General features: G+C 38.5%; 1 protein-coding gene across 1 annotated transcript; it reads left to right on the top strand.

Moving 5' to 3' along the window:
* Positions 1 to 5: 5 nt before the first annotated feature.
* On the top strand, positions 6 to 11185 carry kpna5 (karyopherin alpha 5 (importin alpha 6)). Its single transcript, XM_084088131.1, has 14 exons — positions 6 to 104; positions 2656 to 2789; positions 2970 to 3071; positions 3774 to 3873; positions 3954 to 4048; positions 4138 to 4269; positions 4378 to 4466; positions 6371 to 6470; positions 6622 to 6785; positions 6879 to 6957; positions 7054 to 7179; positions 7267 to 7394; positions 8014 to 8192; positions 9298 to 11185. The coding sequence occupies exons 1-14, from the start codon at positions 101 to 103 to the stop codon at positions 9483 to 9485; spliced, it is 1620 nt and encodes a 539-aa protein (XP_083944257.1). The 5' UTR covers positions 6 to 100; the 3' UTR covers positions 9486 to 11185.
* Positions 11186 to 12768: the final 1583 nt, after the last annotated feature.

Genomic DNA, 12768 nt, shown 5'->3' on the forward strand with positions numbered 1-12768 from the left:
AGTCGACGCCATATTGCCCTCAGCTGGATGAACGCGGGAGGGTCTTGAGAGAAATTTAAAAACACACGACCAGCGTTTCCCTCTCCGAACTACGACTATAATGGGTGAGAATCATACACTATCTAAGATGTAAATGTCTTTTCTTTTCAGGGAGCGAATGAGGTAACATGGCCCTTAGACAGAGTAATTAAACATTTTGACGTTTATGCCAAGCTAGCACAACACGGTTAGCATGTTAGCATAGAGCACAGTTTAGGATGAAAGTGTAAAAGCCTGCTGGAGTTAAGTGATTATTAACCTCTAACGTATTAAAAGTGTGGCTTTATATGACTGATTTGATTTGTGACCTGTATGGTCTTGGTTCCAACTGTCCAGCTATTGCACACTAAATTATGTTCTAATGCGCAACGGAAATAGATGGATACCAGGAACATGTAGTTGTTTGACGAGCCAAATAAACTGTGTGGTATCAATGTTGGTACTCAGGCTTATACGTTTAATGAGAACCATGATTGCTTATGTAGTGTGTGGTAAAATGTTATGTGTAGTATTAGTCCAGACCTCCCAAATTTATACATAACATACAATACATAGCTGATCCGATTAAAACAGCATTGTTTACAAGTGCTGCATTTGTCTAAACCGAGTATTTATAAGGTAGAGAAGATGGACGTATGGTTTGAACCTTAAATAGAAGGTTTTTCCTAAAAATGAAACTGCTGTGTTCATGTTGTTCCAATCACAACCTGAATTATTTTTCAGAACACAAATGAAGATCTTTTGATTCAATCTGAGAGCTTTCTGTCCCTTTGACAGCTACGCAACTAGGCTACCACTTTAATGCTTCAAAAAGTTAATAAAGAGATCGTAACACTAATCCATACGAGTTGAGCGGTTTATGTTCTGAAGAGACACGATTGCTTTATATGATGAACAGATTGAATTTAGGCTTTCACATAACACATTCATCAACTCGCACATCAGTTGTGGTAAACGTAAGCACAACTATGTTTGCTTGATGTGCAAGAACCAATGAGGTACGTTCTCGCGTGTTATGTTGGGCTTCTGCAAGAACCAATGAGGTTCATTCTCTTGTGTTACTCACATAGACTGTATAAAACAATGGTGTGTCCGTGACATCACCCGTAGGTTTCTGAAGAGCATTTTTGAAGCCCAAAGTGGGCGGACCCGGCCATCCCTATCTTGGCAGTCCCTCACTCCCGTATAGAGAGCCTAAGTCCCTCCCCTCCGCTTCCGGCTTATGGGACCTTATTTCGGAAAAAATATGTATGGTAGTCAATGGCAACTTATCTTTTTATTCCGTCTGAACTGTGCCCTGAATTACACATATGATGTTTGTCAATTTAAAAGATAATTATGAAAATCAAGAAAGTCGCAGTTTGTCATAAAACAGAAGAGTAACATTTAGTTTATCCAATCAATCAGCTTATCCATAAATCTTGTGGAATAAACAAGACATTAGCCTGACCACTTTGCAATGATAACATTCTCCCGCTTATATTTTTAGCGAGCCAGGCTACTGCTCACACGTCTTGGAGCAAACGTCTGTGTTTTTGTTAATCCTGTCGACATTTAGTTTTGAATGGGGCCTCCCACACTGCTTGATCCATGCCCGGCATTTCTCCCCTTTAGGTTTTAGGTTTCGGGAAGGGAAAATATTCCACCCCCCCGTCCAAACTGTTAGGATACCGGGTATCAGATTTGCACAATCCATACGCACAACGCTTCGGCATGTTTCCCTCGCTCGAAAGCTTGCCAGACCTCCCGCGCCTAGTTACCGCCTGTGGCGGTTTTCGGGGGTGGCTTAGCGAAGGGTCAATTAGCTGAGGTGAGGTGATGTGACCGCTAACAGACAGCAGGTTGCCGCTTGGTTACGCAGCACGTTTGAGCTTCCGCAAGAACCAATGAGGTTTGTTCTCGTGCATCAAGCAAATTCGGTTGAGCTTCTGTTTATGTTCACTGATCAATGCTTATGTGAACAAAACCCTTGAACAAAATTCAATCTGTTCATCATATAAAGTGGGCGTGTCTCTTCAGAGAATTTGGAATAAAACATTCAATTCATATGGATTTGTTTTACAAGCTCTTTAAAAACATTTTGAAGGGTCAAAATAGTTACGTAGCTGTCAATGGAGGGACAGAAATCGCTCAGATTTCATCAAAAAGATTTGTGTTCCAAAGACGAACGAGTGTCTTACAGGTTTGGAACGACATGAGGGTGAGTAATAATGACAGAATTATCATTTTTGGGTGAACTATTCCTTTAAATTACAGTAATTAGTTACAGTTAGTAATGCATTACAACACCCAACACTGTTCTGAACTGTGTTCTTAAAGAAGCTGAACAAGAAGAACGGAAATGGATAATGAAGGAAGTTCAGCATGCAAAGTGTCAGTTAGCACTGGTGTTACACAGGAAATGCTTGTATTGACAATGTGACAACCATAATTGCTTTCAGATAAACCATTCCTTTGGTCTTCACATGCTATTTGGCTCAAATTATGAGGAGAATTGCATACTGGCTCAACCAGTTATGTATCTTGTATGCATTTCTAAAGTTGATGTGCAGAATAAATAACAGAAATTGAGTTTCAGAATGTGCATCTGACCTCATTCCTTTCTCTAATCTGAAGATGCAATGGCAAGCCCGGGCAAAGAAAACTATCGAATGAAGAGCTACAAGAATAAAGCCCTGAACACACAGGAAATGCGGAGACGGAGAGAGGAGGAGGGGATACAGCTCCGTAAACAGAAGAGGGAGGAGCAGGTTTGCCATCATTGTTTCTTTCTTATACAAACACATTAAATTACATTTGTGTTTATGAAGGATTGATTGTACATTATGGAATAAAACTGTGTATATTGAAGGGTTATATTACTGGGTTTGTTTATTTAACATATCAGTTCTATGTACATAGGAAATGAAATTGTTATATCTTCTCTGTAGCTGTTCAAGAGGAGGAATGTGTGTATACCACCTGGTGATGAGTCCATGCTTGAATGCCCCATTCAAGACCCTGATATCAGCTCCACTGTACCTGTATCAGGTGTAAGTAATCCAGTCAAAGAATATCTAAACAATCTTTCCCTTACACAGATGATTAGTCAAATTCACAGAGAACAAACATAAGTGTCAGTACTTTTGCCATGGTTGCCATATTTATTATATTTAAATATTTATATTATTATCATAATTATAAGCATATTGAATTGACTATACAGCACTTTAAATCTAGCACAGCTGTAAATGTTGTGTAATAAGGAAGCATGTTATAGAATTATGTAATATAAATTATATCATTATATTAATATAAATTAATCATATCAAGTCATATATATTTTATACTCCAAAGGCTGCACATTTTTTTGGTGCAAAAATACATTTGAACAAATATTGGTAAAAGTTATTACTATTTAAAATGAGTTTGTTTTCCATTTTTATACATTTTGAAATTTCCAATTTTTTCCTGTGATGGGAAAACTGAATTTTCAGCAGCCATTGCTCTTCAATGTCATATGATCTGTCAGAAATCATTTTGATATGCTGATTTGGTGCGCAAGAAAATGTTCTTCTTATACCAGTGTTAAATGTGAAACAGTTGTGCTGCTTAATATTTCTGTGGAAACACATTTACATCTTGCATTACAAAACCAATACTGGCACATTTTTGTCCATTTTCCTGGTACATTTTAAACCTTTTTAACTAAAAAAGCACATCTAGTATGAACATTATTGTGTCAATATGTGCAGGAAGGAGTTATAACCCAAGACATGATTCAAATGATGTTCTCTGAGGATCCAGACCAGCAGCTCATAGCCACTCAGAAGTTCAGAAAGTTACTCTCTAAAGGTTGGTGTCTTCATTCCTAAATCTCATAGATTCAAGGATTACAATCATTTAAAGATTAAGATGTTATTAATTTCCCTCAGAGCCCAATCCTCCCATTGATGAGGTAATCCTCACTCCTGGTGTCGTCAACCGATTTGTTGAATTCCTAAAAAGGAGTGATAACTGCACTCTGCAGGTAAGAACATGTCATATTACAAGCCCTTTGAAAGCTAAATTGCCATTACAGCCAAGCTTTAAGATGGTATTGTTGCTTGTTTTTACCAGTTTGAAGCAGCCTGGGCCCTGACCAACATTGCCTCAGGGACCTTCCAACACACCAAGGTGGTCATTGAGACAGGGGCCGTGCCTATCTTCATAGAGCTGCTCAACTCAGAGTATGAGGATGTACAAGAGCAGGTGATATTTGCAGATTGTAACCTAGTTCATGCCTTTCAGACATTAGCTGGTTTATTAGATCTGCACAGCACCATGAAAGTGATCTGTTGTGTATAACTGTTTTTGCAGGCAGTGTGGGCATTAGGAAATATTGCCGGGGATAATGCAGAGTGCAGAGACTATGTCCTCAACTGTGGCATCTTGCCCTCTCTTCAGCAGTGAGTCCCTTCTACTCATCCCAAAATTGCAATTGCATGCGTTTATATTCGTTGCTTTTAAAGAAGTGCATAATACCTGCTGGAAGCTATTCGTTATCTCAATAGCACAGGTCCCTACATATTTGCCGATCCATAATGTCATGAAAATGGCATAAACGCACACAATTTCAAACCCTGAACGAGCAAATATTTTGAGCTGTGATGTTATGGAAAATATAAGTAGGTTTAAAAGAGCCCTTCAAACAAATTGGACACCGTTAACTAGGGCTGCCACCGACTACAAAGTTTTCTAGTCTGAAGTTTATGATCTAATTTAATTACTTGAATATATGGAGTGGCATCGGAAACTGGTTTCAGTTTCGGAGCTGTGAAAGAATATTGTTACATTGTTCTACATTACAGAGAAATACTCACTAAACTATAATAATGAGCATTTAAAATATAAATTAAGCACTCAAGTGTGCACACACAGCTTGCTGCAGCGCAACGGCAACAGTAATGATTATGAATGTGTTGGAAAAAACAGCAGAGAGACTGAATGTTTGAACAATTTATTAATAAACTAGTGATTTCTGACTCGTCATCTCCACAGTATAGGAAATGGACATTAAGTTAAGCATGCAGTAAACGTGGTACTAATTTAGCTTCCACAATGCACAAACACAAATAAAGCGCACATTTATCTAGGTTAACATTAATGTTAGAGCGATCGGACATGTTAACATTAGGCTGCTACTTGCATGTTTCCAACTCCAACTCAAGACTAGAAAAACTCTAGTCTAGAGATTAAAATGAAGAAACAAAATAAGTGGTTGTAATGAAGGTATGTTGTGGGAAGGAGACGGGAACCGGCGAACAATTAACAACTTTAACCATCATAAAATAATTAAACAAAACAAAAGTAAAGGCGGCAGCCCCTCACAGCTGACTGCCACACACATAAACTAAACATAACGCAAAGTAAGCCAGGCCTTTTGCTTTTCCTCTCTCGTCCTCCACTGTCGTCGTCCTAAAGTTAAGACAGTTTTTAGGATTTTTTGTGGAGTTAGGATGCTTCTGTAATACCCTTTTCCTATCAGTAGTTAAGATAAGATTATGCACTTAAGAAATGTCATTGTGTAATAGCTTTTGTCCTAAATGAGGGCCTAACTGAAATTGCTATGGTTCTTTCTTTCTTTCTTTCTTTTTCTTTCTTTCTTTCTTTCTTTCTTTCTTTCTTTCTTTCTTTCTTTATATAGCACTGCTAAATGCAACCAAGGTTGCCCAAAGTGCTTTACATGAAAATAAAAAAGAATAAAAGATACAGTATCAAACATACATAGTAACAAATCTCACGCCACAGACACCACATATACCACATTGAAATTACCTATTATAAGCGGTCAATGATAAATGGGCCTTGGCCTATGGTTACCAAACAGATAAGATAGGATTCTAAAGTTAGTATCTTTCTGTAATGCGCCCCCAGATGTCTAACTGGACCAAGCTAACAGTTCAAACCTTAACACTTTGTTTTATTTCCTAGGTTCCAAAAAAAAACCTTCCTGTTCTTAAATTTTTTTTTCTCTCATTGTATGGATTTTAAAGGGGTTAAAAATCATGGAATCTCTCCGTGTTAAAAGAATTTGAATCTTGTTGAAGTCTTTTGATTACGAGCCACGTCCTTATAAGAACAACTGACACTGAATAAACCTCACTTCCTCATGTCATTCTGATGTTTACCACTCTCAAATTGCAGGTGTGTGCTTTGTTACTTGAGATGGTGTGCCTATGTTTCACTGTGCTATGGCATTTTTTCAGTGGTAGTTTGTCTGTTACATAAGATTTTCCCAATGATCCCCATCTAGTGGTCTGATTGTGAAGTACATCGGTTTTATTTCTCCCCAATCCCCTCGTCTCTGCAGGTTGCTTGCCAAATCAAATCGACTCACTACCACCCGGAATGCCGTGTGGGCGCTGTCCAACCTGTGCAGAGGGAAAAATCCACCTCCGGACTTTGCAAAGGTGAGTTCGCAAACCAGTTCTAGAGAAACCACATTCTAAATGGATAGTTATCACATTTCAGTGATGCACACAAACACACTCTTTGTTCTAACAAGTGTCCTCTGTAAACATGATACATATACTTGAACAAGCAAATGTTCCTGCTACACAGGTGTCGCCCTGTCTGAGCGTGCTCTCCAGACTGCTCTTCAGCAGTGATCCTGATGTTCTTGCAGATGCCTGCTGGGCACTTTCATATCTGTCAGATGGACCCAACGACAAAATCCAGACAGTAATTGACTCGGGCGTGTGCCGCAGGCTGGTGGAGTTGCTCATGTGAGGAACAGGCATGCTAACACAAGCAATAAACCTTGTATCTGTTTTACCACTGACTTAGGCATAAAATCCATGTGTGTTGGCCATTCACAGGCACAGTGATTACAAAGTTGTGTCTCCTGCACTGAGAGCGGTGGGGAACATTGTAACAGGAGATGATATTCAGACCCAGGTAGTGTAGCTCCTTTGTGACATGCTAAGTTGTCCACATAGAGTCAAACATTAGGAGCAGTTTTCTGATCTGTTGTGCTGCTTTGTCCTATGTCAGGTGATTCTGAACTGCTCCGCTCTGCCCTGCCTGCTCCATCTACTCAGCAGTCCGAAGGAATCCATCAAAAAAGAGGCCTGTTGGACAGTCTCCAATATCACTGCTGGGAACAGAGTGCAAATCCAGGTGCTTCAGCCAGACTGTGACACTAGAAGATTATTACACAACACATTGTATCTGAACACCTGTGGCTTGATGCTCTTTCTGTTGCAGGCGGTGATCGATGCCAACATATTCCCAGTGTTAATCGAGATTCTGCAAAAAGCAGAGTTCCGCACCAGGAAGGAGGCCGCGTGGGCAATAACCAACGCCACCTCGGGAGGCACGCCAGAGCAGATGAGGTACACTGTGGGCTCTTTTGCTTTGCTTTTTACCTCATTCAAGGAATTTGAAAGGATTAATTCTTATTGAGGAGGACTCATTATTTTTCGAATGTTCTGAGAATTTTGATCTTAGTTTGCTTATGTAACGCATGCTAAACCACCCACATGCTGCCTCAGGTTATCATTTACCCATAATCTGTTTTTAAGACAGGACTCAAAGAGCTTAGTAATTATGAAGGGATTTGAGTTAGACTAATAACAGTCATTAAACCACTGAGTAGGATCAAAGTGCATGATACATTTCTGGCCTGTAGATGGCAGTAATAGTCATCATTAAGGTGATTTTTATTTTTTTTTATGCAATATTTTTTGTGCTTATGTAAATACTAGGGCTGCCAATTTAACAGTCATTTACTTCACTTAATAATAAAAACATGAACACTATTAATCATGTTAAAATGCAGGAAACAAAATCCAAGTGATTCAAGAAGTCCTAAATTACTATTTAATACTTTTCCCCCTCTCATTTAGATATGTTATGTTTAACCCTACATGTACATTATAGGAGAGAAAGCTATGTGTTCTGGGGTTTAAAGCATACTTTTTAAATGGTTGTAATGTTTTGTTTTACACACAGGTACTTGGTTTCTCTCAACACCATAAAGCCCATGTGTGACCTGCTCACGGTGATGGACTCCAAGATTGTGCAGGTGGCTCTGAACGGTCTGGAGAACATTCTTAGACTGGGAGAACAAGAGTCCAAACAGAACGGATCGGGCCTCAACCCTTATTGTGCCCTCATTGAAGAAGCTTACGGTAGGCATACTTTAGCCGCTTTCTGACCGGAGGAACCTTTTCACAGTTCCTAGAACTATTGGCTAAAGTACCCGGATGTCGGCGTGTTCACACCGCAGGAACTAGGAACGATTTTAGTTCTAGGAACTCCATTTGGAGGAACTAATTTAGGTCCTACTTCAGAGTAGGGTCTAAACCAGCACTATAGGAACTACCCGTGACGTTAGTGTACGCTGATTGACTGAACGCACGCGGAACACCAGCACCCGCCATTTTTAAAACAGCTATAATGTAAACACACAGATTATAGCCTATATATTTACTCCAGAAACTAACTATACAAACATGGAAAACAGTGATAGATGGGTCTCTAAACCTTTATGCTGAAGAGAAAATCCAACGCAACTTTGAGGGGACCAAGCCAAACATGATTGTTTATCTGCCCAGCTAGCAACACTGGACATCAACCACACGGCATAGGCTAATAACCTTTTTTTCATATACCGTCTACTTTCTATAACAGTTCTATCTAATAAGATATTAAACAGTACTGTTAGACAGATCGCTAACTAATAAACACAGAGAATGCGAGCATTGTTTGCTCTGGCGTTTTCAGCGCCGCCAAAATAAAGGTCCGTCGCGCCGTCAAAATAAAAGTCACCGTGCTTGCGTTACTCCCTTACCCCTCCTACCAGTTCCTATGGCCACTTGGCCAGTGCGAACGCAAACAGCAAAACCGAGTTTGGGGGAGAGTAGTTCATAGAACTGTTTAGAAGTGGACTGTTCCTAGAACTAAGTTCCTGTAACTACTTGGTCGGAAAGCGGCTTTTGTCACCTTAAGCATTTTTTTTTTTTTTTTTCAGAGAATTTTGATTTCCAGGTTTAGATAAATATTTGTAATATAAATATGGTGGTGGATATTATTATATTTTATACTTGAAAACATTATTATTGTTAGTTATAATTATATTATTATTAAACAATGGCATATTTGTGTTTGATTAGCTGCTGTTTTTTGCAGGCCTATTTTTATTTTATTTTTTTAATTATGTAAACATTTTGAATTGTCATGCTTTTCATTCATGCAAACACTTGTTTTTCTATTTTGACTGATGTTCCCCCTCAGGCTTAGACAAGATTGAGTTCCTGCAGAGCCATGAGAACCAGGAGATTTACCAGAAGGCCTTTGACCTGATCGAGCACTACTTCGGGGTGGAGGAGGAGGACGCTAGCATCGCTCCGCAGGTGGATCAGAATCAGGGCCAGTACATTTTCCAGCAGCCTGAGGGACCGATGGAGGGCTTCCAGCTCTAACCCTTACACCTGTGCTACTGGCCAATCTTCAGGCCTTGCTTCCTCCATCCTGCTTGGAGTCTCGTCTCCCTCCCTCTCTGCAGCGCAGGACCTCCGCTCCAGCCTCGCTCCAAGACACGGAGGCCCGGACCTGCTACTCACAGCAGAGATGACACCTGCGCCCCCCCCAAACCCAACCCACTAAATCTTCTATTTCCATCCTGCCCATCTTCCAAGCTCTTTTATCGAGAGAGAAGATCTGTGAGGTGAACCAAGGAGGGCAAAGCTCAGAGTCTGTAGTTTAAGTCCATTTGAGACTTACAGAAAGCATCTTGCTTTTATTATTATTGTTGTTGATGTTGTTGTCATTATTAGACATTGGCACTGGTGTCCTGTAAAGTAAACTTTACTCCATGTCCCTTGAGAAATGTGAAACTACCTCTTCAATCAGAAAACAAAATGTTTGACAAACACCCAGCCTTTAGCTCTGACAGTTCTCTTATCTTGCTAAGCAAATGCTTCTATGCAAACAAATATGTAATTTTGAGGTGGCAGAAACCATCTATTGTAGTCTTTGGCCAGACAGAGTAACTGATATATTTGCATTGATACATTTGCATCGGATGTATTCCTTCACTTCATGTTCCATCACACTTCATGTTTGTTCACAGTGCATCCATCCTGGGGGCATGTCAAGCCTAGTTACACTATTTATTTTGGCGTTTTAACTAGCAGCAAACTGCTGACCTTGGAGATTCATAGCCGTATATTTATTGTGCTCTTTGGAAGGAACCGGTCTGTGGGCTCCGGCTGTTGGGAGACCAGCACATAGCCCACTTCCTCTCAGCACCCACTTTGCTAATGCTGTTAATGCGTTAAAAGCGTTGCATGAAATTATTTAAGTGTGGTCACAAGATCACCAAGATGCAGTTGTTTGTGTGTATGCATATCATTGGGTTTCTCATCTCACCTGAAGTGGCGTTTCTTTTTGTGCTGACTGGCTTTAATTTGATTTATTTAATGTCACATGTTAGAAAGTGTTGAGATGTAGTGAAATGTGTATATTATATATACATTGAGGATAGGAGGAAGAAGTTTTTCAGTGAAATGGTCTTGGTGTGCAGTGAAATACTAATATAAGGAAAGCGTCTTTTATAGCATTCTTCATTCGAAGAACTTTTTCTCATATGTCCCCCACTAGTGCTCAAAATTCCTTTAAGGAACTTATATAATTTTTTTTGTTGTTTTTTTTAATCGCTTCATCTGAATTTTACATGCAGAAGATTGCCTTTGTCATGAAACCTGTCTGGCACAAAGTTCCTCTGTTCTTTGTTTTTGGTGTGATTATTTACTTCCTCATGTTCTGCCCGTAAATCACTTGCACCCATTTTCCTTTCAAACAAGTTTGATCCAAATAAGAGTTATAATAATGGAAAGTCGGTATATTTACAAAAAAATCATCGAGATTGTAAAATTAAACTTTATCAAGCACATTCAATTGTGTATAGTTTTGTAAAATTTATCATGTTTGTACAATGTTTTCTAAGTTTGGGTTGTTGTTTTTTTTTGCATACGAAAAAAACAAAACATCTGTGTTTTAAGTTATCATTGGTACAACCCTTCAGTATAGAGGAGAGAGGAGATCATTGCTTTCCTCGAGGACAAATGTTGATATTGTGTGAAATAATAATGTAGGAAATAAAATGTTCTGTTACACATTTAAATAAGTGTACTGTGGTTTAATTGAGCAATAAGGTCCTTGCTGAACATAGTCTGCTTTCTTGTGAAGCGCAGCCTCGAGTCATAACCAAAAACGGTTTTAAACAGTTGAACTTGTGAGTGATTCTATAATTTGAGATACATTTTGCATTTCAAAAAGTTAAGGAAAAAACTGTTCACTAACAGAAATTCTTTCCAGTATCTTATTGTAAGATGAGACCGGCAAACCAAGCTAGAGTAACAATGTTGACAGTATGTAACACAATTGTATTGTCTACAGTATTGTTTGTCAACTCTGTTACTGTCAATTGTGTTACATACTGTCAACATTGTTACTCTAGCTTGGTTTGCCGGTAACAGAATTGACAATTTTAAACTTTTTAGCCCACTGTGTGATACATTTCTTTTTCCTTTTGATACTGTTGTGGTTAATTCTTCTCTTTTCAGGGAAATGACTTCAGAGATATTTGATGCCAGAAATATTAGACTTTACTTAACAAACAAAGCCGAGTGCCCCTCTGCAGAAAGACCCTCCTGCAAAATTGTCCAGCTAACATATATACCTACATCCTTGTCCCAAATATGGTAATGCATTCTATAGATTATTTTGAGAAATAGTTTTGTACCATGTGACATTACTGAAATAGAATTCTCTGCTGTAACAACACATTCTGCTCTCATGTGCCAAAGTCACCCACAGACAGAAAGGAAATAATAGTGTACAAAATACCGCTTAATTGCTTATTTTCTAAATAATAAAATCTTCAACAATACTGTGCTAACAATTTTGACATTTTACAAAACTCAGTGTAAGAACTTTATAGATTAAAATATTTTCTCAGAGAGAGCACGCACACCTTTCAGTGCTTCAGATCTCATCAGTGGGGGAAAAATGATTTCCTGTATCTTCCATAGTTGTGGGAGATAATTCCACCAATTTATAGCAAAGTACGGTACGTAACAGAATTGACGCAAGATTTATGGACACATTTTCATAAGATAAAAGTTATTTTGAAGCAATTTAATGTTGTAGAATTTGGGAAATTACTATTTAGGGATTTTATAAATAAAATAAATGAAATATTACCAAAATTAAATATGTTACACAATGGGAAAAATACACTGACTAATTCGGACAAGAAATCATGATTTTCAGCTATATAAGACACTTTTTACACAACATATATTGTTATGGCCTGTAACATCTTGTGATCCATGACAATGATTAACAAATTATTGAAATAATTAAAAATGTAAAAAAAGAACATTTGAAAAAAAGACACCAAATGTAGGCTACCTGCAATTGTAGAATCACCCTTGCCCTTGTGCTTATGGACAACGCTCGCGTCACATATGTGTCCATATATTTGCACAGAAAAGCAGTGCAGTGAAACGCAGACACCTTATGAACTGCGAATTAATGGTTTAATGAATAATGAATAATTTGAATACAAAAGGACATGGTCAGTCATATACCAAGACAAGATCCAACAACCCCCCCAAGCCCCCAGCCCAATAAAACATTTTTTTTTTAATTTTTTTTTTTATGTCGTATAATTAACACTCTAACACTATTTCTTTTATA

Source organism: Abramis brama (genome assembly GCF_963993115.1).
Source record: "Abramis brama genome assembly, chromosome: 17".
In the NCBI taxonomy this organism is placed as follows: domain Eukaryota; kingdom Metazoa; phylum Chordata; class Actinopteri; order Cypriniformes; family Leuciscidae; genus Abramis; species Abramis brama.